At 45.0% G+C, this 19,643-nt stretch overlaps 1 protein-coding gene across 1 annotated transcript in view; it reads left to right on the forward strand.

Annotated features, from left to right (window-relative positions):
* Nucleotides 1-19,643, forward strand: part of LOC121587206 (post-GPI attachment to proteins factor 6-like) — a 116,585-nt gene that overhangs the window by 62,331 nt on the left and 34,611 nt on the right. Inside the window, exon 3 of the mRNA XM_041904128.2 lies at nt 10,155-10,362. Coding sequence (XP_041760062.2) covers nt 10,155-10,362 — 208 coding nt within the window. The remainder of the gene's footprint in view (nt 1-10,154; nt 10,363-19,643) is intronic.

Genomic DNA, 19,643 nt, shown 5'->3' on the forward strand with positions numbered 1-19,643 from the left:
ATTGTGTATATTGGTTCCTAACTTCCCTGAAAAGTTTCATATCACGGGGGCTGTTTGATGCTAATGCAGTACGGAACAGGATGTTTTTGTGCTGGTCAAGGGCAGTCAAGTCTGAGGAGAACCAGGGGCTATATCTGTTCTTAGTTCTGATTTTTTGGAATGGGGTATGCTTATTTAAGATTGAGAGGAAAGCACTTTTAAAGAACAACCAGGCATCCTCTACTGACGGAATGAGATCTATATCCATCCAGGATACCTGGGCCAGGTCAATTAGGAAGGCCTGCTCGCTAAAGTGTTTTAGGGAGCGTTTGACAGTGATGAGAGGTGGTCGTTTGACCGCGGACCCGTTACGGACGCAGGCAATAAGGCAGTGATGGCTGAGATCCTGGTTGAAGACAGCGGAGGTGTATTTAGAGGGTAAGTTAGTCAGGATATCTATGAGGGTGCCCATGTTGACGGATTTAGGGTTGTACCTGGTAGGTTCCTTGATAATTTGTGTGAGATTGAGGGCATCTAGTTTAGATTGTAGGATGGCCGGGGTGTTAAGCATATCCCAGTTTAGGTCACCAAGCAGTACGAACTCTGAGGATAGATGGGGGACAATCAATTCACATATGGTGTCCAGGGCACAGCTCGGGGCTGAGGGGGGTCTGTAGCAAGCGGCAACAGTGAGAGATTTATTTCTGGAAAGGTGGATTTTTAGAAGTAGGAGCTCAAACTGTTTGGGCACAGACCTGGATAGTATGATAGAGCTCTGCAGGCTATCTCTACAGTAGATTGCAACTCCACCCCCTTTGGCAGTTCTATCTAGATGGAAAATGTTGTAGTTGATGGACATTTCTGAATTTTTGGTGGCCTTCCTAAGCCAGGATTCAGACACTGCTAGAACATCAGGGTTGGCGGAGTGTGCTAACACAGTGAGTAACTCAAACTTAGGAAGGAGGCTTCTGATGTTAACATGCAGAAAACCAAGGCTTTTACGGTTACAGAAGTCAACAAATTATAGTGCCTGGGGAGTAGGAGTGATACTGGAGGCTACAGGGCCTGGGTTAACCTCTACATCACCAGAGGAACAGAGAAGGAATAGAACAGCTAAAGGCTTTAAGTACTGGTCTTCTAGTGCGTTGGGTACAGAGAATAAAGGGGGTAGATTTCCGGGCGTTATAATATATAATAATAATATATAATATAATATAATAATAAATATAATATAATAATAATATGCCATTTAGCAGACGCTTTTATCCAAAGCGTTGTAGAATAGTTCAGGGCATTATGTACAGACAAGGATATGGAAGGATATGAGTACAGTGGAGGTAAACTTAAGTGAGTACAACTTAAGGTAACTTAAGTCTCCTGCTAGAATTCTATCTAAAAACAACAGATTTGCCCTTGGTGGGATATACAATAAAATTAAAGTGTATTTTCCATCATGTAAGGTACAATTCAACATTAGAAAACGTCCTCCTTGGTGTGCTGGGACATAAGGGGAACAGGGTGTATTCTTATTTATCAGGATGGCTGCACCTCTGATGTTACTACACTAGGTGGCAGCATAGGCCTCTCTCCAACCCAGCTCCTCTTTAGATATTACATGTATCCTTTTTTTTTAATGTATCTCTTGCAGGAAAACCACATCTGCTGACATTCTCTTTAAGTGTTCTAGAACAATGTGCTTTTTTCTCCATCATGAAGCCTGTGCACATTCCATGTGATAAGTTGGATTTTATTGGTCTTTACTTGTATAGAATCAAAGTTAACCTTGTCTATCATTGAAGAACCTGATAAAATATTTTAGCGGACATGTCGTATGAGTGGGCATTCCATGAAATGGGAAAGTATTCAGACCCCTTGACTTTTTCCACATGTTGTTACGTTACAGCCTTATTCTAAAATTGATTAAATAGCCTTTTTCCCCCTCATCAATCTACACAAAATACCCCAATAATGACAAAGCAAAAACAGGTTTTTAAACTGAAATATCACATTTACATAAGTATTCAGACCCTTTACTCAGTACTTTGTTGAAGCACCTTGGCAGCGATTACAGCCTCGAGTCTTCTTGGATATGACGCTACAAGCTTGGCACACCTGTATTTGGCGAGTTTCTCCCATTCTTCTCTGCAGATCCTCTCAAGCTCTGTCAGGTTGGATGGGGAGTGTCGCTGCACAGCTATATTCAGGTCTCTCCAGAGATGTTCGATCGGTTTCAAGTCCAGGCTCTGTCTGGGCCACTCAAGGACATTCAGAGACTTGTCCCGAAGCCACTTCTGAATTGTCTTGGCTGTGTGCTTATGGTCGTTGTCCCACAGCATGATGCTGCCACCACCATGCTTCACTGTAGGGATGGTTTCAGGTTTCTTCCAGATGTGACGCTTGGCATTCAGGCCAAAAAGTTCAATCTTGGTTTCATCAGATCAGAGAATCTTGTTTCTCATGGTCTGAGAGTCCTTTAGGTGCCTTTTGGCAAACTCCAAGCGGGCTGTCATGTGCCTTTTACTGAGGAGTGGCTTCCGTCTAGCCACTCTACAATAAAGGCCTGATTGGTGGAGTGCTGCAGAGATGGTTGTCCTTCTGGAAGGTTCTCCCATCTCCACAGAGGAACTCTGGAGCTTTGTCAGAGTGACCATCGGGTTCTTGGTCACCTCCCTGACCAAGGCCCTTCTCCCCGATTGCTCAGTTAGTCCGGGTGGCCAGCTCTAGGAAGAGTCTTGGTGGTTCCAAACAAATTCCATTTCAGAATGATGGAGGCCACTGTGTTCATCTCAAGGATGAAGAATGGAAACAGGGTGCACCTGATCTCAATTTTGAGTCTCATAGCAAAGGCTCTGAACTCTTATGTAAATAAGGTATTTCTGTTTTTTTATTTTTAATAATTGTACAAAAAAAATCTAAAAACCTGTTTTCGCTTTGTCATCATGGGGTATTGTGATGTAGATAAGGATTTTTATTTATTTAATCAATTTTTAGAATAAGGCTGTAACGTAACAAAATGTAGAAAATAGGACGAGGTCTGAATACTTTCTGGTTGCACTGTAGAGCGTGTGGGCTGAGCAGACATTTAACAGAAAGCACACTAAAAACACAAAGGAAAGTACTTCTTTGTACTTTTGAGGTGCTGTGGCAAGTCACAAAAATAAATAAAATGAAAATGTAGTTCAATCCTTCCTTCCTTCTCTCTCTCTCCCAAACCTCTCCACCTCCCCCTTCCTGTTTTTTCAAGCTGATAGTTCCACACCTTGAAAATTACCATGTGAAGGTATTTAGTGTTTTTTCTGTTTCATGCCGATCCTATCATCGTTGGCATCAATTCCTCTGATATCAGCTTGAACCAGCTAGCTGGAAAGCTCTCCTTTTCCCCTCCTCTTCCGGTAGAGAGACCAACATTCTCATATTCTTTTGTCTCATTCTGTTTTCTTGCTGGTCCAGTTCATCTTCTAAAGTTTGCAACTTCGTTTCCAGAAGGCTCATGTTGTTGTCTTGTTCGTTCATGACCACACCATGTCTGACACCATCGACTCTACTTTCTTTTTCTACTTTTTAACAACAGATTGTAGCAGTTTGTTTGTTTTGGATATTCTTTAGCTGTTCATTACTCTCGTCTCCAAGCTGCTCCTTGTCTTTTTCTCTGGGGCCATGGCTGGTTGGATTAGTGTCGCAGCGCCGCTTTACCAACTGATTGGTTAGGTGTTGTACCTAACTGACCCCTCTTCCAATTGATCTATCAGAGGCTTAATTTAAACTTTGTTGTCTGGCTTCTACATATTACCACAGTTTTGTCGGTACTCACTCCCCGTGCATCCTATCTGCATGCGTCAGCATCCGCCGTAACATAAACAGACTGGAAAATGTCTACCTGAATATTTGTGTACAAATCTTAATAACATAAGTCACCATTTCCTGTCTGTCTGTGTGTCACGTTCGTTGAGTAAAGGATTGGACCAAGGTGCAGCGTGGGTATGCGTACATAGTCGTTTATTATGTTAAACACCGACAAAACAACAAAAGTATTGTAACGTGAAGTTCAAAAGGCTAAACATCCAACAAGCCAAACTGAAATAAGATCCCACAACATAGGTAGGCAAAATGGCTACCTAAGTATGATGCCCAATCAGAGACAACGATCGACAGCTGCCTCTGATTGGGAACCACACCCGGCCAACATAGAAATACAACACATAGAATTCACACCCTGACCAAACCAACTAGAGAAACCTGGGCTCTCAAGGTCAGGGCGTGACACTGTGAATGGAGGAGCCACAGGAAGTTACATCTTCAGAATTATAGATTTGTTTCTCTCTCTCAAATCAATTCAATTCAAAGGGCTTTATTGGCTTATTATTTATTTACCTAACGGGTCGTGGATGGGTATTCCAGCATGACAATGACCCAAAACACACGGCCAAGGCAACAAAGGAGTGGCTCAAGAAGAAGCACATTAAGGTCCTGGAGTGGCCTAGCCAGTGTCCAGACCTTAATCCCATAGAAATCCCATCTATGTAGGGAGCTGAAGGTTCGAGTTGCCAAACGTCAGCCTCGAAACCTTAATGACTTGGAGAAGATCTGCAAAGAGGAGTGGGACAAAATCCCTTCTGAGATGTGTGCAAACCTGGTGGCCAACTACAAGAAACGTCTGACCTCTGTGATTGCCAACAAGGGTTTTGCCAACAAGTACTAAGTCATGTTTTGCAGAGGGATCAAATACTTATTTCCCTAATTTAAAATGCAAATCAATTTATAACATTTTTGACATGCGTTTTTCTGGATTTTTGTTGTTGTTATTCTGTCTCTCACTGTTGAAATAAACCTACCAATAAAATTATAGACTGATCATGTCTTTGTCAGTGGGCAAACGTACAAAATCAGCAGGGGATCAAATTAATTTTTTCCCTCACTGTAGCTGTACACTTTAGACTTTCTGACCAGATTAGAAACGTATAATATCTGAAAATGTATCTAGCTAGACTATTTTACCCGTATACATGGATGGACGCTTCTCCCTCTCTGTCACGGATGCCATGGTTGCCCTTAGTTTGAAGATGTAATCCGGAGACAGGTGTTTTATACAACAGCCTTCTGTGTGTTCAATTTTTCAACTCGGTCTCAATTCTCTCAATTTCCAGAGAGCAACACTTATGCAGTTCTACTACGTGATCTATTTCACATGTTCCAGAAGGCATTTCGAAAAAAAAAAAAAAAGTATGTTCTCTCCTGTGAAGTAATGACGCGTGACATACGCCTAGTTTCCTGAAACGAGTCACATGTGTCTCTAATATGGTCATACATTTGGCAGGAGGTTAGGAAGTGCAGCTCAGTTTCCACCTCATTTTGTGGGCAGTGTGCACATAGCCTGTCTTCTCTTGAGAGCCAGGTCTGCCTACGGCGGCCTTTCTCAATAGCAAGGCTATGCTCACTGAGTCTGTACATAGTCAAAGCTTTCCTTAATTTTGGGTCAGTCACAGTGGTCAGGTATCCTGCCACTGTGTACTCTCTTTTTAGGGCAAAATAGCATTCTAGTTTGCTCTGTTTTTTTGTTAATTACTTGACACATTGGAAATAATTATCTTTTTGTTTTCTCATGATTTGGTTGGGTCTAATTGTGTTGCTGTTCTGGGGCTCTGTGGGGTCTGTTTGTGTTTGTGAACAGAGCCCCAGGACCAGCTTGGTTAGGGGACTCTTCTACAAGTTCATCTCTCTGTAGGTAATGGCTTTGTTATGGAAGGTTTGGGAATCGCTTCCTTTTAGGTGGTTGTAGAATTTAACGGCTCTTTTCTGGATTTTGATAATTAGCGGGTATCGGCCTAATTCTGCTCTGCATGCATTATTTGGTGTTTTACATTGTACGCAGAGGATATTTTTGCAGAATTCTGCATGCAATCTCAATTTGGGGTTTGTCCCATTTTGTGAATTCTTGGTTGGTGAGCGGACCCCAGACCTCACAACCATAAATAGCAATGGGTTCTATAACTGATTCAAGTATTTTTAGCCAAATCCTAATTGGGATGTCGAATTTCATGTTCCTTTTGATGGCATAGAAGGCCCTTCTTGCCTTGTCTCTCAAATCGTTCACACCTTTGTGGAGGTTACCTGTGGTGCTGACCTGTTTTGGCCGAGGTATGTATACATTTACATTTTACATTTTAGTCATTTAGCAGACGCTCTTATCCAGAGCGACTTACAGGAGCAATTAGGGTTAAGTGCCTTGCTCAAGGGCACATTAACGTCATTTAGCAGACGCTCTTAGCCAGAGCGACTCACAAATTGGTGCGTTCACCCTATAGCCAGTGGGATAACCACTTTACAATTTGGGGGGGGTAGAAGGATTACTTTATCCTATCCCAGGTATTCCTTAAAGAGGTGGGGTTTCAAATGTCTCCGGAAGGTGGTGAGTGACTCCGCTGTCCTGGCGTCGTGAGGGAGCTTGTTCCACCATTGGGGTGCCAGAGCAGCGAACAGTTTTGACTGGGCTGAGCGGGAACTATGCTTCCGCAGAGGAAGGGGAGCCAGCAGGCCAGAGGTGGATGAACGCAATGCCCTCGTTTGGGTGTAGGGACTGATCAGAGCCTGAAGGTACAGAGGTGCCGTTCCCCTCACTGCTCCATAGGCAAGCACCATGGTCTTGTAGCGGATGCGAGCTTCAACTGGAAGCCAGTGGAGTGTGCGGAGGAGGGGGGTGACGTGAGAGAACTTGGGAAGGTTGAACATAAGACGGGCTGCGGCATTCTGGATGAGTTGTAGGGGTTTAATGGCACAGGCAGGGAGGCCAGCCAACAGCGAGTTGCAGTAGTCCAGCCGGGAGATGACAAGTGCCTGGATTAGGACCTGTGCCGCTTCCTGTGTAAGGCAGGGTCGTACTCTCCGAATGTTGTAGAGCATGAACCTGCAGGAGCGGGTCACCGCCTTGATGTTGGCGGAGAACGACAGGGTGTTGTCCAGGGTCACGCCTAGGCTCTTCGCACTCTGGGAGGAGGACACAGCGGAGTTGTCAACCGTGATGGCGAGATCATGGAACGGGCAGTCCTTCCCCGGGAGGAAGAGCAGCTCCGTCTTGCCAGGGTTCAGCTTGAGGTGGTGATCCGTCATCCATACTGATATGTCTGCCAGACATGCAGAGATGCGATTCGCCACCTGGTTATCAGAAGGGGGAAAGGAGAAGATTAGTTGTGTATCGTCAGCGTAGCAATGATAGGAAAGGCCATGTGAGGATATGACAGAGCCAAGTGACTTGGTGTATAGGGAGAAAAGGAGAGGGCCTAGAACTGAGCCCTGGGGGACACCAGTGGTGAGAGCACGTGGTGCGGAGACAGCTTCTCGCCACGCCACTTGGTAGGAGCGACCGGTCAGGTAGGACGCAATCCAGGAGTGAGCCGCGCCGGAGATGCCCAGCTCGGAGAGGGTGGAGAGGAGGATCTGATGGTTCACAGTATCAAAGGCAGCAGACAGGTCTAGAAGGACAAGAGCAGAGGAGAGAGAGTTAGCTTTAGCAGTGCGGAGAGTCTCCGTGACACAGAGAAGAGCAGTCTCAGTTGAATGACCAGTCCTGAAACCTGATTGGTTTGGATCAAGAAGGTCATTCTGAGAGAGATAGCAAGAGAGTTGGCTAAAGACGGCACGCTCAATAGTTTTGGAAAGAAAAGAAAGAAGGGATACTGGTCTGTAGTTGTTGACATCAGTGGGGTCGAGTGTTGGTTTTTTGAGAAGGGGAGCAACTCTCGCTCTCTTGAAGACGGAAGGGACATGGCCAGCGGTCAAGGATGAGTTGATCAGCGAGGTGAGGTAGGGGAGAAGGTCACCGGAGATGGTCTGGAGAAGGGAGGAGGGGATGGGGTCAAGCGGGCAGGTTGTTGGGCGGCCTGCAGTCACAAGTCGCAGGATTTTATCTGGAGAGAGAGGGGAGAAAGAAGTCAAAGCATAGGGTAGGGCAGTGTGAGCAGGACCAGCGGTGTCATTAGACTTAACAAACGAGGATCGGATGTCGTCAACCTTCTTTTCAAAGTGCTTGACGAAGTCATCCACAGAGAGAGAGGAGGGGGGGGGGGGAAATGTGGCAAAGAGCTTCCTAGGGTTAGAGGCAGATGCTTGGAATTTAGAGTGGTAGAAGGTGGCCTTAGCAGCAGAAACAGATGAAGAAAATGTAGAGAGGAGGGAGTGAAAAGATGCCAGGTCGGCAGGGAGTTTAGTTTTCTTCCATTTCCGCTCCGCTGCCCGGAGCTCTGTTCTGTGAGCTCGCAATGAGTCATCAAGCCACGGAGCTGGAGGGGAGGACCGAGCCGGCCGGGAGGATAGGGGACACAGAGAGTCAAAGGATGCAGAAAGGGAGGAGAGGAGGGTTGAGGAGGCAGAATCAGGAGATTGGAGGGAGAAGGATTGAGCAGAGGGAAGAGATGATAGGATGGAAGAGGAGAGAGTAGTGGGAGAGAGAGAGCGAAGGTTGCGGCGGCGCATTACCATCTGTGTAGGGGCAGAGTGAGTAGTGTGGGAGGAGAGCGAGAGAGAAAAGGAAACAAAGTAGTGGTCGGAGACATGGAGGGGAGTTGCAGTGAGATTAGTAGAGGAGCAGCATCTAGTGAAGATGAGGTCAAGCGTATTGCCTGCCTTGTGAGTAGGGGGGGACGGTGAGAGGGTGAGGTCAAAAGAGGAGAGGAGTGGAAAGAAGGAGGCAGAGAGAGAGATATGTGTGTATAGTTGTATGTGTGCTCTAGGGCAACAGTGTAATTTGTATTTGTGGTTCTGGCAACTGGAACTTTTTTGGAACACCATTATTTTTGTCTTAATGAGATTTACTGTCAGGGCCCAGGTCAGACAGAATCTGTGCAGAAGATCTAGGTGCTGCTGTAGGCCCTTCTTGGTTGGTGACAGAAGCACCAGATCATCAGCAAACAGTAGACATTTGACTTCAGATTCTAGTAGGGTGAGGCCGGGTGCTGCAGACTGTTCTAGTGCCCTTGCCAATTAGTTGATATATATGTTGAGGGTGGGGCTTAAGCGGCAAACCTGTCTCACCGCATGGCCCTGTAGAAAGAAGTATGTGTGTTTTTTGCCAATTTTAACCGCACATTCGTTGTTTGTGTACATGGATTTTATAATGTCGTATGTTTTTCCCCCAACCCCACTTTCCATCAATTTGTATAGCAGACCCTCATGCCAAATTGAGTCAAAAGCTTTTTTGAAATCAACAAAGCATGAGAAGACTTTACCTTTGTTTTGGTTTGTTTGTTTGTCAATTAGGGTGTGCAGGGTGAATACGTGGTCTGTCGTACGGTAATTTGGTAAAAAGCCAATTTGACATTTGCTCAGTACATTGTTTTAATTGTGGAAATGTACAAGTCTGCTGTTAATGATAAAGCAGAGGATTTTCCCAAGGTTGCTGTTGACGCATATCCCACGGTAGTTATTGGGGTCAAATTTGTCTCCACTTTTGTTGCTTGGATATCAGTCCTTGGTTCCAAATATTGGGGAAGATGCCAGAGCTGAGGATGATGTTAGAGTTTAAGTATAGCCAATTGGAATTTGTGGTCTGTATAATTTCATTGAGGATACCATCAACACCACAGGCCTTTTTGGGTTGGAGGGTTTGTATTTTGTCCTGTAGTTCATTCAATGTAATTGGAGAATCCAGTGGGTTCTGGTAGTCTTTAATAGTTGATTCTAATATTTCTCTCGCTCTCTCTCCCTCCTTCCCTCTCACACTCTCCCTCGCTTTCCCTCCTTCCCTCTCACTCTCTCTCTCGCTCTCCCTCCTTCCCTCTCACACTCTCCCTCTCTCTCTCTCTCTCTCTCTCTCTCGCTCTCTCTCTCTCTCTCTCTCTCTCTCTCTCTCTCTCTCTCTCATTCTCTCCATATCTCTCCTTCCCTGTCTCTCTTTCTCTCTCTCTTCTCTAATTAATTCTGTTAGTTGCTCCTCTGATTTATCATTTCTGTAATGAGAAAAGTGAAGCCCATAATTTCAACAGCTTGCAGGTTTTAGATCATACTAAATGATGATAGCTTTCTGTCTCACCGGGGAAGATATCTCACTTCATCACTAGGTGTGTGTGTGTGTGTGTGTGTGTGTGTGTGTGTGTGTGTGTGTGTGTGTGTGTGTGTGTGTGTGTGTGTGTCTACACTGTGTGTGATGAGTATGTCCTTGTAAGTGTGTTTGTCCTTGTCTCCAGGTACTTTAGATCAGGAGCCCCTCCCGTCATCAACCCCCTCCACACGCGGTTCCCACGGGATACCATTGTCCCAGGGTCCTTTGCAGTCACTCTGACCTGGACTTTACCAAACCGCACCACAGGGGTGTTCAACGTGACCTCCCCCCTCCCCGGGGATTGGTTCCTGGCTGCACACCTGCCCAAGGATGAGGGAAAGATCTCTGTCAAGGTGAGTCTGGAGGAATGGGCAGGCTGAGTCTGTCTGGATGATGGTTGGACTGTTATTCTCTGGCGGGAGAGTTGTTTTTTTCTCACAATCTGTTGTGTATGTTGACGTAGTGGCTTTTTCAGTCTGTGAACGTATAGCAACTTTTTCAAACTGATAAAGTGATAAGGTACACCCCTGCCTTGTACCGCTTGAGAAATGGAAAGGTCAGGTTTTGACTGTTTGGTGGATCCAATAGAGGGTGACCCACATCTGGCCGGCTGCAGCACTCCGCATGGCTGGCAGTCAGATAGAGAGATGGATGGAGCGTCTCCATCGGGCTGAGATGCCTGCTTGCCATCCCTGATCAGATCACCAGCTAAAGCAAGGCAGAGCCGATGGGGCGTCCTGACAGTTAGCGCAGTGCTAACCCAACGCTCCCATGGAGCCTGTCGTCTTCTGCCTCTGCCGTCCTTCTCAGGGTGATTCTGCGTGACTCACTGACTGCTCTGCGCTGCTCAGGACACACACAGGAACACACTAGTTTGTGGCTGTTTGTCTCAGCAGTGACGGTTTAATTAGCAGTAGTCAAACAAGCTTTCAAAGTCATCATGTCAATAGCTAGTAGCTACTTCCCGACCTGCCTAGTCTGTCACACTCATACCATGTCAGTAGCTGTCTTCAAACTGGGCCATGGTATGTCCTGTCTGGAGAAACCTCTGAACTGGGCCATGGTACGTCCTGTCTGGAGAAACCTCTGAACTGTGGTGTGTTGTGTGTGTGTGGTGTGGTGTGTGTGTGGTGTGTGGGGTGTGTGTAGTGTGTGTGTGGTGTGGTGTGTAGGGTGTGTGTGTGTGTGTGTGTGTGTGTGTGTGTGGTGTGTAGGGTGTGTGTGTGGTGTGTGTGTGTGTGTAGGGTGTGTGTGTGTGTGTGTGTGTGCGTGTAGGGTGTGGTGTGTAGGGTGTGTGGTGTGGTGTGTAGGGTGTGTGTGTGTGTGTGTGTGTGTGTGTGTGTGTAGGGTGTGTGTGTGTGCGTGTAGGGTGTGGTGTGTAGGGTGTGTGGTGTGGTGTGTAGGGTGTGTGTGTGTGTGGTGTGTGTAGGTGTGTTATTAGAGCATGCTATAGACAAAGCCTGGAAATATCCTTCAGCTTTTCTGTGATACGTGGTTTGGTGAGCAGACAGACACTGGAATGGAGATGTAGAATCCCCTGATGGCTGCGCCAATGCTCTTTAATACGATTACACTCTGACTAATGCTGCAGAGCCCCCAATGCTCTTTAATACGATTACACTCTGACTAATGCTGCAGAGCCCCCAATGCTCTTTAATACGATTACACTCTGACTAATGCTGCAGAGCCCCCAATGCTCTTTAATACGATTACACTCTGACTAATGCTGCAGAGCCCCCAATGCTCTTTAATACGATTACACTCTGACTAATGCTGCAGAGCCCCCAATGCTCTTTAATACGATTACACTCTGACTAATGCTGCAGAGCCCCAATGCTCTTTAATACGATTACACTCTGACTAATGCTGCAGAGCCCCCAATGCTCTTTAATACGATTACACTCTGGCTAATGCTGCAGAGCCCCCAATGCTCTTTAATACGATTACACTCTGACTAATGCTGCAGAGCCCCCAATGCTCTTTAATACGATTACACTCTGACTAATGCTGCAGAGCCCCAATGCTCTTTAATAAGATTACACTCTGACTAATGCTGCAGAGCCCCCAATGCTCTTTAATACGATTACACTCTGACTAATGCTGCAGAGCCCCCAATGCTCTTTAATACGATTACACTCTGACTAATGCTGCAGAGCCCCCAATGCTCTTTAATACGATTACACTCTGACTAATGCTGCAGAGCCCCCAATGCTCTTTAATACGATTACACTCTGACTAATGCTGCAGAGCCCCCAATGCTCTTTAATACGATTACACTCTGACTAATGCTGCAGAGCCCCCAATGCTCTTTAATACGATTACACTCTGACTAATGCTGCAGAGCCCCCAATGCTCTTTAATACGATTACACTCTGACTAATGCTGCAGAGCCCCCAATGCTCTTTAATACGATTACACTCTGGCTAATGCTGCAGAGCCCCCAATGCTCTTTAATACGATTACACTCTGACTAATGCTGCAGAGCCCCCAATGCTCTTTAATACGATTACACTCTGACTAATGCTGCAGAGCCCCCAATGCTCTTTAATACGATTACACTCTGACTAATGCTGCAGAGCCCCCAATGCTCTTTAATACGATTACACTCTGGCTAATGCTGCAGAGCCCCCAATGCTCTTTAATACGATTACACTCTGACTAATGCTGCAGAGCCCCCAATGCTCTTTAATACGATTACACTCTGACTAATGCTGCAGAGCCCCAATGCTCTTTAATACGATTACACTCTGACTAATGCTGCAGAGCCCCCAATGCTCTTTAATACGATTACACTCTGACTAATGCTGCAGAGCCCCCAATGCTCTTTAATACGATTACACTCTGACTAATGCTGCAGAGCCCCCAATGCTCTTTAATACGATTACACTCTGACTAATGCTGCAGAGCCCCCAATGCTCTTTAATACGATGACACTCTGACTAATGCTGCAGAGCCCCCAATGCTCTTTAATACGATTACACTCTGACTAATGCTGCAGAGCCCCCAAAGCTCTTTAATACGATGACACTCTGGCTAATGCTGCAGAGCCCCCAATGCTCTTTAATACGATTACACTCTGACTAATGCTGCAGAGCCCCCAATGCTCTTTAATACGATTACACTCTGACTAATGCTGCAGAGCCCCCAATGCTCTTTAATAAGATTACACTCTGGCTAATGCTGCAGAGCCCCCAATGCTCTTTAATAAGATTACACTCTGACTAATGCTGCAGAGACCCCAATGCACTTTAATAAGATTACACTCTGGCTAATGCTGCAGAGCCCCCAATGCTCTTTAATAAGATTACACTCTGACTAATGCTGCAGGGACCCCAATGCTCTTTATTAAGATTACACTCTGACTAATGCTGCAGAGCCCCCAATGCTCTTTAATACGATTACACTCTGACTAATGCTGCAGAGCCCCCAATGCTCTTTAAAAGATTACACTCTGACTAATGATGCAGAGACCCCAATGCTCTTTAATATGATTACACTCTGACTAATGCTGCAGAGCCCCCAATGCTCTTTAATACGATTACACTCTGGCTAATGCTGCAGAGCCCCCAATGCTCTTTAATACGATTACACTCTGACGAATGCTGCAGAGCCCCCAATGCTCTTTAATACGATTACACTCTGACTAATGCTGCAGAGCCCCCAATGCACTTTAATAAGATTACACTCTGGCTAATGCTGCAGAGCCCCCAATGCTCTTTAATAAGATGACACTCTGGCTAATGCTGCAGAGCCCCCAATGCTCTTTATTAAGATTACACTCTGACTAATGCTGCAGAGCCCCCAATGCTCTTTAATACGATTACACTCTGACTAATGCTGCAGAGCCCCCAATGCTCTTTAAAAGATTACACTCTGACTAATGATGCAGAGACCCCAATGCTCTTTAATATGATTACACTCTGACTAATGCTGCAGAGCCCCCAATGCTCTTTAATACGATGACACTCTGGCTAATGCTGCAGAGCCCCCAATGCACTTTAATAAGATTACACTCTGGCTAATGCTGCAGAGCCCCCAATGCACTTTAATAAGATTACACTCTGGCTAATGCTGCAGAGCCCCCAATGCTCTTTAATAAGATTACACTCTGACTAATGCTGCAGGGACCCCAATGCACTTTAATAAGATGACACTCTGGCTAATGCTGCAGAGCCCCCAATGCTCTTTAATAAGATTACACTCTGACTAATGCTGCAGAGCCCCCAATGCTCTTTAATACGATTACACTCTGACTAATGCTGCAGAGCCCCCAATGCTCTTTAAAAGATTACACTCTGACTAATGATGCAGAGACCCCAATGCTATTTAATATGATTACACTCTGACTAATGCTGCAGAGCCCCCAATGCTCTTTAATACGATTACACTCTGGCTAATGCTGCAGAGACCCCAATGCTCTTTAATACGATTACACTCTGGCTAATGCTGCAGAGCCCCCAATGCTCTTTAATAAGATTACACTCTGGCTAATGCTGCAGAGCCCCCAATGCTCTTTAATAAGATTACACTCTGGCTAATGCTGCAGAGCCCCCAATGCTCTTTAATAAGATTACACTCTGACTAATGCTGCAGGGACCCCAATGCACTTTAATAAGATGACACTCTGGCTAATGCTGCAGAGCCCCCAATGCTCTTTATTAAGATTACACTCTGACTAATGCTGCAGAGCCCCCAATGCTCTTTAATACGATTACACTCTGGCTAATGCTGCAGAGCCCCCAATGCACTTTAATAAGATTACACTCTGGCTAATGCTGCAGAGCCCCCAATGCACTTTAATAAGATTAAACTCTGGCTAATGCTGCAGAGCCCCCAATGCTCTTTAATAAGATTACACTCTGACTAATGCTGCAGGGACCCCAATGCACTTTAATAAGATGACACTCTGGCTAATGCTGCAGAGCCCCCAATGCTCTTTAATAAGATTACACTCTGACTAATGCTGCAGAGCCCCCAATGCTCTTTAATACGATTACACTCTGACTAATGCTGCAGAGCCCCCAATGCTCTTTAAAAGATTACACTCTGACTAATTATGCAGAGACCCCAATGCTATTTAATATGATTACACTCTGACTAATGCTGCAGAGCCCCCAATGCTCTTTAATACGATTACACTCTGGCTAATGCTGCAGAGCCCCCAATGCTCTTTAATACGATTACACTCTGGCTAATGCTGCAGAGCCCCCAATGCACTTTAATAAGATTACACTCTGGCTAATGCTGCAGAGCCCCCAATGCTCTTTAATACGATTACACTCTGGCTAATGCTGCAGAGCCCCCAATGCACTTTAATAAGATTACACTCTGGCTAATGCTGCAGAGCCCCCAATGCTCTTTAATAAGATTACACTCTGGCTAATGCTGCAGAGCCCTCAATGCACTTTAATAAGATTACACTCTGGCTAATGCTGCAGAGCCCCCAATGCTCTTTAATAAGATTACACTCTGGCTAATGCTGCAGAGCCCTCAATGCTCTTTAAGATGACACTCTAACTAATGCTGGAGAGCCCCCAATGCTCTTTAATACGATTACACTCTGGCTAATGCTGCAGAGCCCCCAATGCACTTTAATAAGATTACACTCTGGCTAATGCTGCAGAGCCCCCAATGCTCTTTAATAAGATTACACTCTGGCTAATGCTGCAGAGCCCCCAATGCTCTTTAATAAGATTACACTCTGGCTAATGCTGGAGAGCCCCCAATGCTCTTTAATACGATTACACTCTGGCTAATGCTGCAGAGCCCCCAATGCTCTTTAATAAGATGACACTCTGACTAATGCTGCAGAGCCCCCAATGCACTTTAATAAGATTACAATCTGGCTAATGCTGCAGAGCCCCCAATGCTCTTTAAAAGATTACACTCTGACTAATGATGCAGAGACCCCAATGCTATTTAATATGATTACACTCTGACTAATGCTGCAGAGCCCCCAATGCTCTTTAATACGATGACACTCTGGCTAATGCTGCAGAGCCCCCAATGCTCTTTAATACGATTACACTCTGGCTAATGCTGCAGAGCCCCCAATGCACTTTAATAAGATTACACTCTGGCTAATGCTGCAGAGCCCCCAATGCTCTTTAATAAGATTACACTCTGACTAATGCTGCAGGGACCCCAATGCACTTTAATAAGATGACACTCTGGCTAATGCTGCAGAGCCCCCAATGCTCTTTAATAAGATTACACTCTGGCTAATGCTGCAGAGCCCCCAATGCTCTTTAATAAGATTACACTCTGGCTAATGCTGCAGAGCCCCCAATGCTCTTTAATAAGATTACACTCTGGCTAATGCTGCAGAGCCCCCAATGCTCTTTAATAAGATTACACTCTGGCTAATGCTGGAGAGCCCCCAATGCTCTTTAATACGATTACACTCTGGCTAATGCTGCAGAGCCCCCAATGCTCTTTAATAAGATGACACTCTGACTAATGCTGCAGAGCCCCCAATGCACTTTAATAAGATTACACTCTGACTAATGCTGCAGAGCCCCCAATGCACTTTAATAAGATTACAATCTGGCTAATGCTGGAGAGCCCCCAATCAGCAGAGATGTGTGTGTGATATTGTAGGTCCTTTCTCAGGCAGAGATGTTTGCACTGCATGTCAGCTAGTCTCTATTGAAATGTCACTGTAGAACAAAGAGGATATAGGAGAGAAAAATGACAGCAAGAGAGAAATGTGTTGTTCTGTGCTTCTGTGGTTCTGTGGTTCTATGGTTGATTACTCAGCGCTCCGCTCCGCTGCAGAGTTTATCTACTAATTACATCTTAATCATTTTATTAGCACAAAGCATGTCAGATGGGACTTCTGACGGTATACAGGGGAGATCAACACACATTCTGTTACCAGCAGATTAAACAGGCAACATGCATTGTTGTCTATACGAGGTTGACAGATGTTAACAGCACAGGAAATCCACCTTGTACAAAGTATACAACTAGCTGGTTGGTTGGTAGAGGATAAAATCACATTTTACATTTAGCTGGTTGGTTGGTAGAGGATAAAATCACATTTTACATTTACATTTTAGTCATTTAGCAGACGCTCTTATCCAGAGCGACTTATAGGAGCAATTAGGGTTAAGTGCCTTGCTCAAGGGCACATCGACAGATTTTTCACTTAGTCGGCTCGGAGATTAGAACCAGCGACCTTTCAGTTACTGGCACAATGCTCTTAACCACTAAGCTACCTCACCTTTACATTTAGCTGGTTGGTTGGTAGAGGATAAAATCACCTTTACATTTACAGTGGGGAAAAAAAGTATTTAGTCAGCCACCAATTGTGCAAGTTCTCCCACTTAAAAAGATGAGAGAGGCCTGTAATTTTCATCATAGGTACACGTCAACTATGACAGACAAATTGAGATTTATTTTCTCCAGATAATCACATTGTAGGATTTTTAATGAATTTATTTGCAAATTATGGTGGAAAATTAAAAAAACAAAAATCCCAGAACCACACGGGGGGACCTAGTGAATGACCTGCAGAGAGCTGGGACCAAAGTAACAAAGCCTACCATCAGTAACACACTACGCCGCCAGGGACTCAAATCCTGCAGTGCCAGACGTGTCCCCCTGCTTAAGCCAGTACATGTCCAGGCCCGTCTGAAGTTTGCTAGAGTGCATTTGGATGATCCAGAAGAGGATTGGGAGAATGTCATATAGTCAGATGAAACCAAAATATAACTTTTTGGTAAAAACTCAACTCGTCGTGTTTGGAGGACAAAGAATGCTGAGTTGCATCCAAAGAACACCATACCTACTGTGAAGGATGGGGGTGGAAACATCATGCTTTGGGGCTGTTTTTCTGCAAAGGGACCAGGACGACTGATCCGTGTAAAGGAAAGAATGAATGGGGCCATGTATCATGAGATTTTGAGTGAAAACCTCCTTCCATCAGCAAGGGCATTGAAGATGAAACGTGGCTGGGTCTTTCAGCATGACAATGATCCCAAACACACCGCCCGGGCAACGAAGGAGTGGCTTCGTAAGAAGCATTTCAAGGTCCTGGAGTGGCCTAGCCAGTCTCCAGATCTCAACCCCATAGAAAATCTTTGGAGGGAGTTGAAAGTCCGTGTTGCCCAGCGACAGCCCCAAAACATCACTGCTCTAGAGGAGATCTGCATGGAGGAATGGGCCAAAATACCAGCAACAGTGTGTGAAAACCTTGTGAAGACTTACAGAAAATGTTTGACCTGTGTCATTGCCAACAAAGGGTATATAACAAAGTATTGAGAAACTTTTGTTATTGACCAAATACTTATTTTCCACCATAATTTGCAAATAAATTCATTAAAAATCCTACAATGTGATTTTCTGGATTTTTTTTCTTCTCATTTTGTCTGTCATAGTTGACGTGTACCTATGATGAAAATTACAGGCCTCTCTCATCTTTTTAAGTGGGAGAACTTGCACAATCGGTGGCTGACTAAATACTTTTTTTCCACACTGTAGTTGTAGGATGAACAGTGGGGGAAGATAAATAAACAGATAAATATTGGTGGTATTTACAATGTTTCTGCTCCACTGGTTGCCCTTTTCTCATGACATCTTGCTGCTGTGATTCCACATTGTGGTATTTTGCCTAACAGATATGGTAGTTTATCAATGTTTGACTTGTTTTCAAATTCTTTGTGGGTCTTTGTGATCTGTGGGAAATATGTCTCTCTAATATGGTCATACATTTGGCAGAAGGTTAGGAAGTGAAGCTCAGTTTCCACATCATTTTGTGGGCAGTGGGCACATAGCCTGTCTTCTCTCGACAGCCAGGTCTGCCTATGGCGACCTCTCTCAATAGCAAGGCAATGCTCACGGAGTCTGTACATAGTCAAGGATTTTCTTTATTTAAACAACTACAGTGGGGAGAACAAGTATTTGATACACTGCCGATTTTGCAGGTTTTCCTACTTACAAAGCTGTAGAGGTCTGTCATTTTTATCATAGGTACACTTCAACTGTGAGAGACTGAATCTAAAACAAAAATCCAGAAAATCACATTGTATGATTTTTAAGTAATTAATTGGCATTTTATTGCATGACATAAGTATTTGATACATCAGAAAAGCAGAACTTAATATTTGGTACAGAAACCTTTGTTTGCAATTACAGATCATACGTTTCCTGTAGGTCTTGACCAGGTTTGCACACACTGCAGCAGGGATTTTGGCCCACTCCTCCATAATAATAATATAATATGCCATTTAGCAGACGCTTTTATCCAAAGCGACTTACAGTCATGCGTGCATACATTTTTGTGTATGGGTGGTCCCGGGGATCGAACCCACTACCTTGGCGTTACAAGCGCCGTGCTCTACCAGCTGAGCTACAGAGGACCACATACCTTCTCCAGATCCTTCAGGTTTCGGGTCTGTCGCTGGGCAATACGGACTTTCAGCTCCCTCCAAAGATTTTCTATTGGTTTCAGGTCTGGAGACTGGCTAGGCCACTCCAGGACCTTGAGATGCTTCTTACGGAGCCACTCCTTAGTTGCCATGGCTGTGTGTTTCGGGTCGTTGTCATGTTGGAAGACCCAGCCACGACCCATCTTCAATGCTCTTACTGAGGGAAGGAGGTTGTTGGCCAAGATCTCGCGATACATGGCCCC

Source organism: Coregonus clupeaformis, unplaced genomic scaffold (genome assembly GCF_020615455.1).
Source record: "Coregonus clupeaformis isolate EN_2021a unplaced genomic scaffold, ASM2061545v1 scaf0002, whole genome shotgun sequence".
Taxonomy (NCBI): domain Eukaryota; kingdom Metazoa; phylum Chordata; class Actinopteri; order Salmoniformes; family Salmonidae; genus Coregonus; species Coregonus clupeaformis.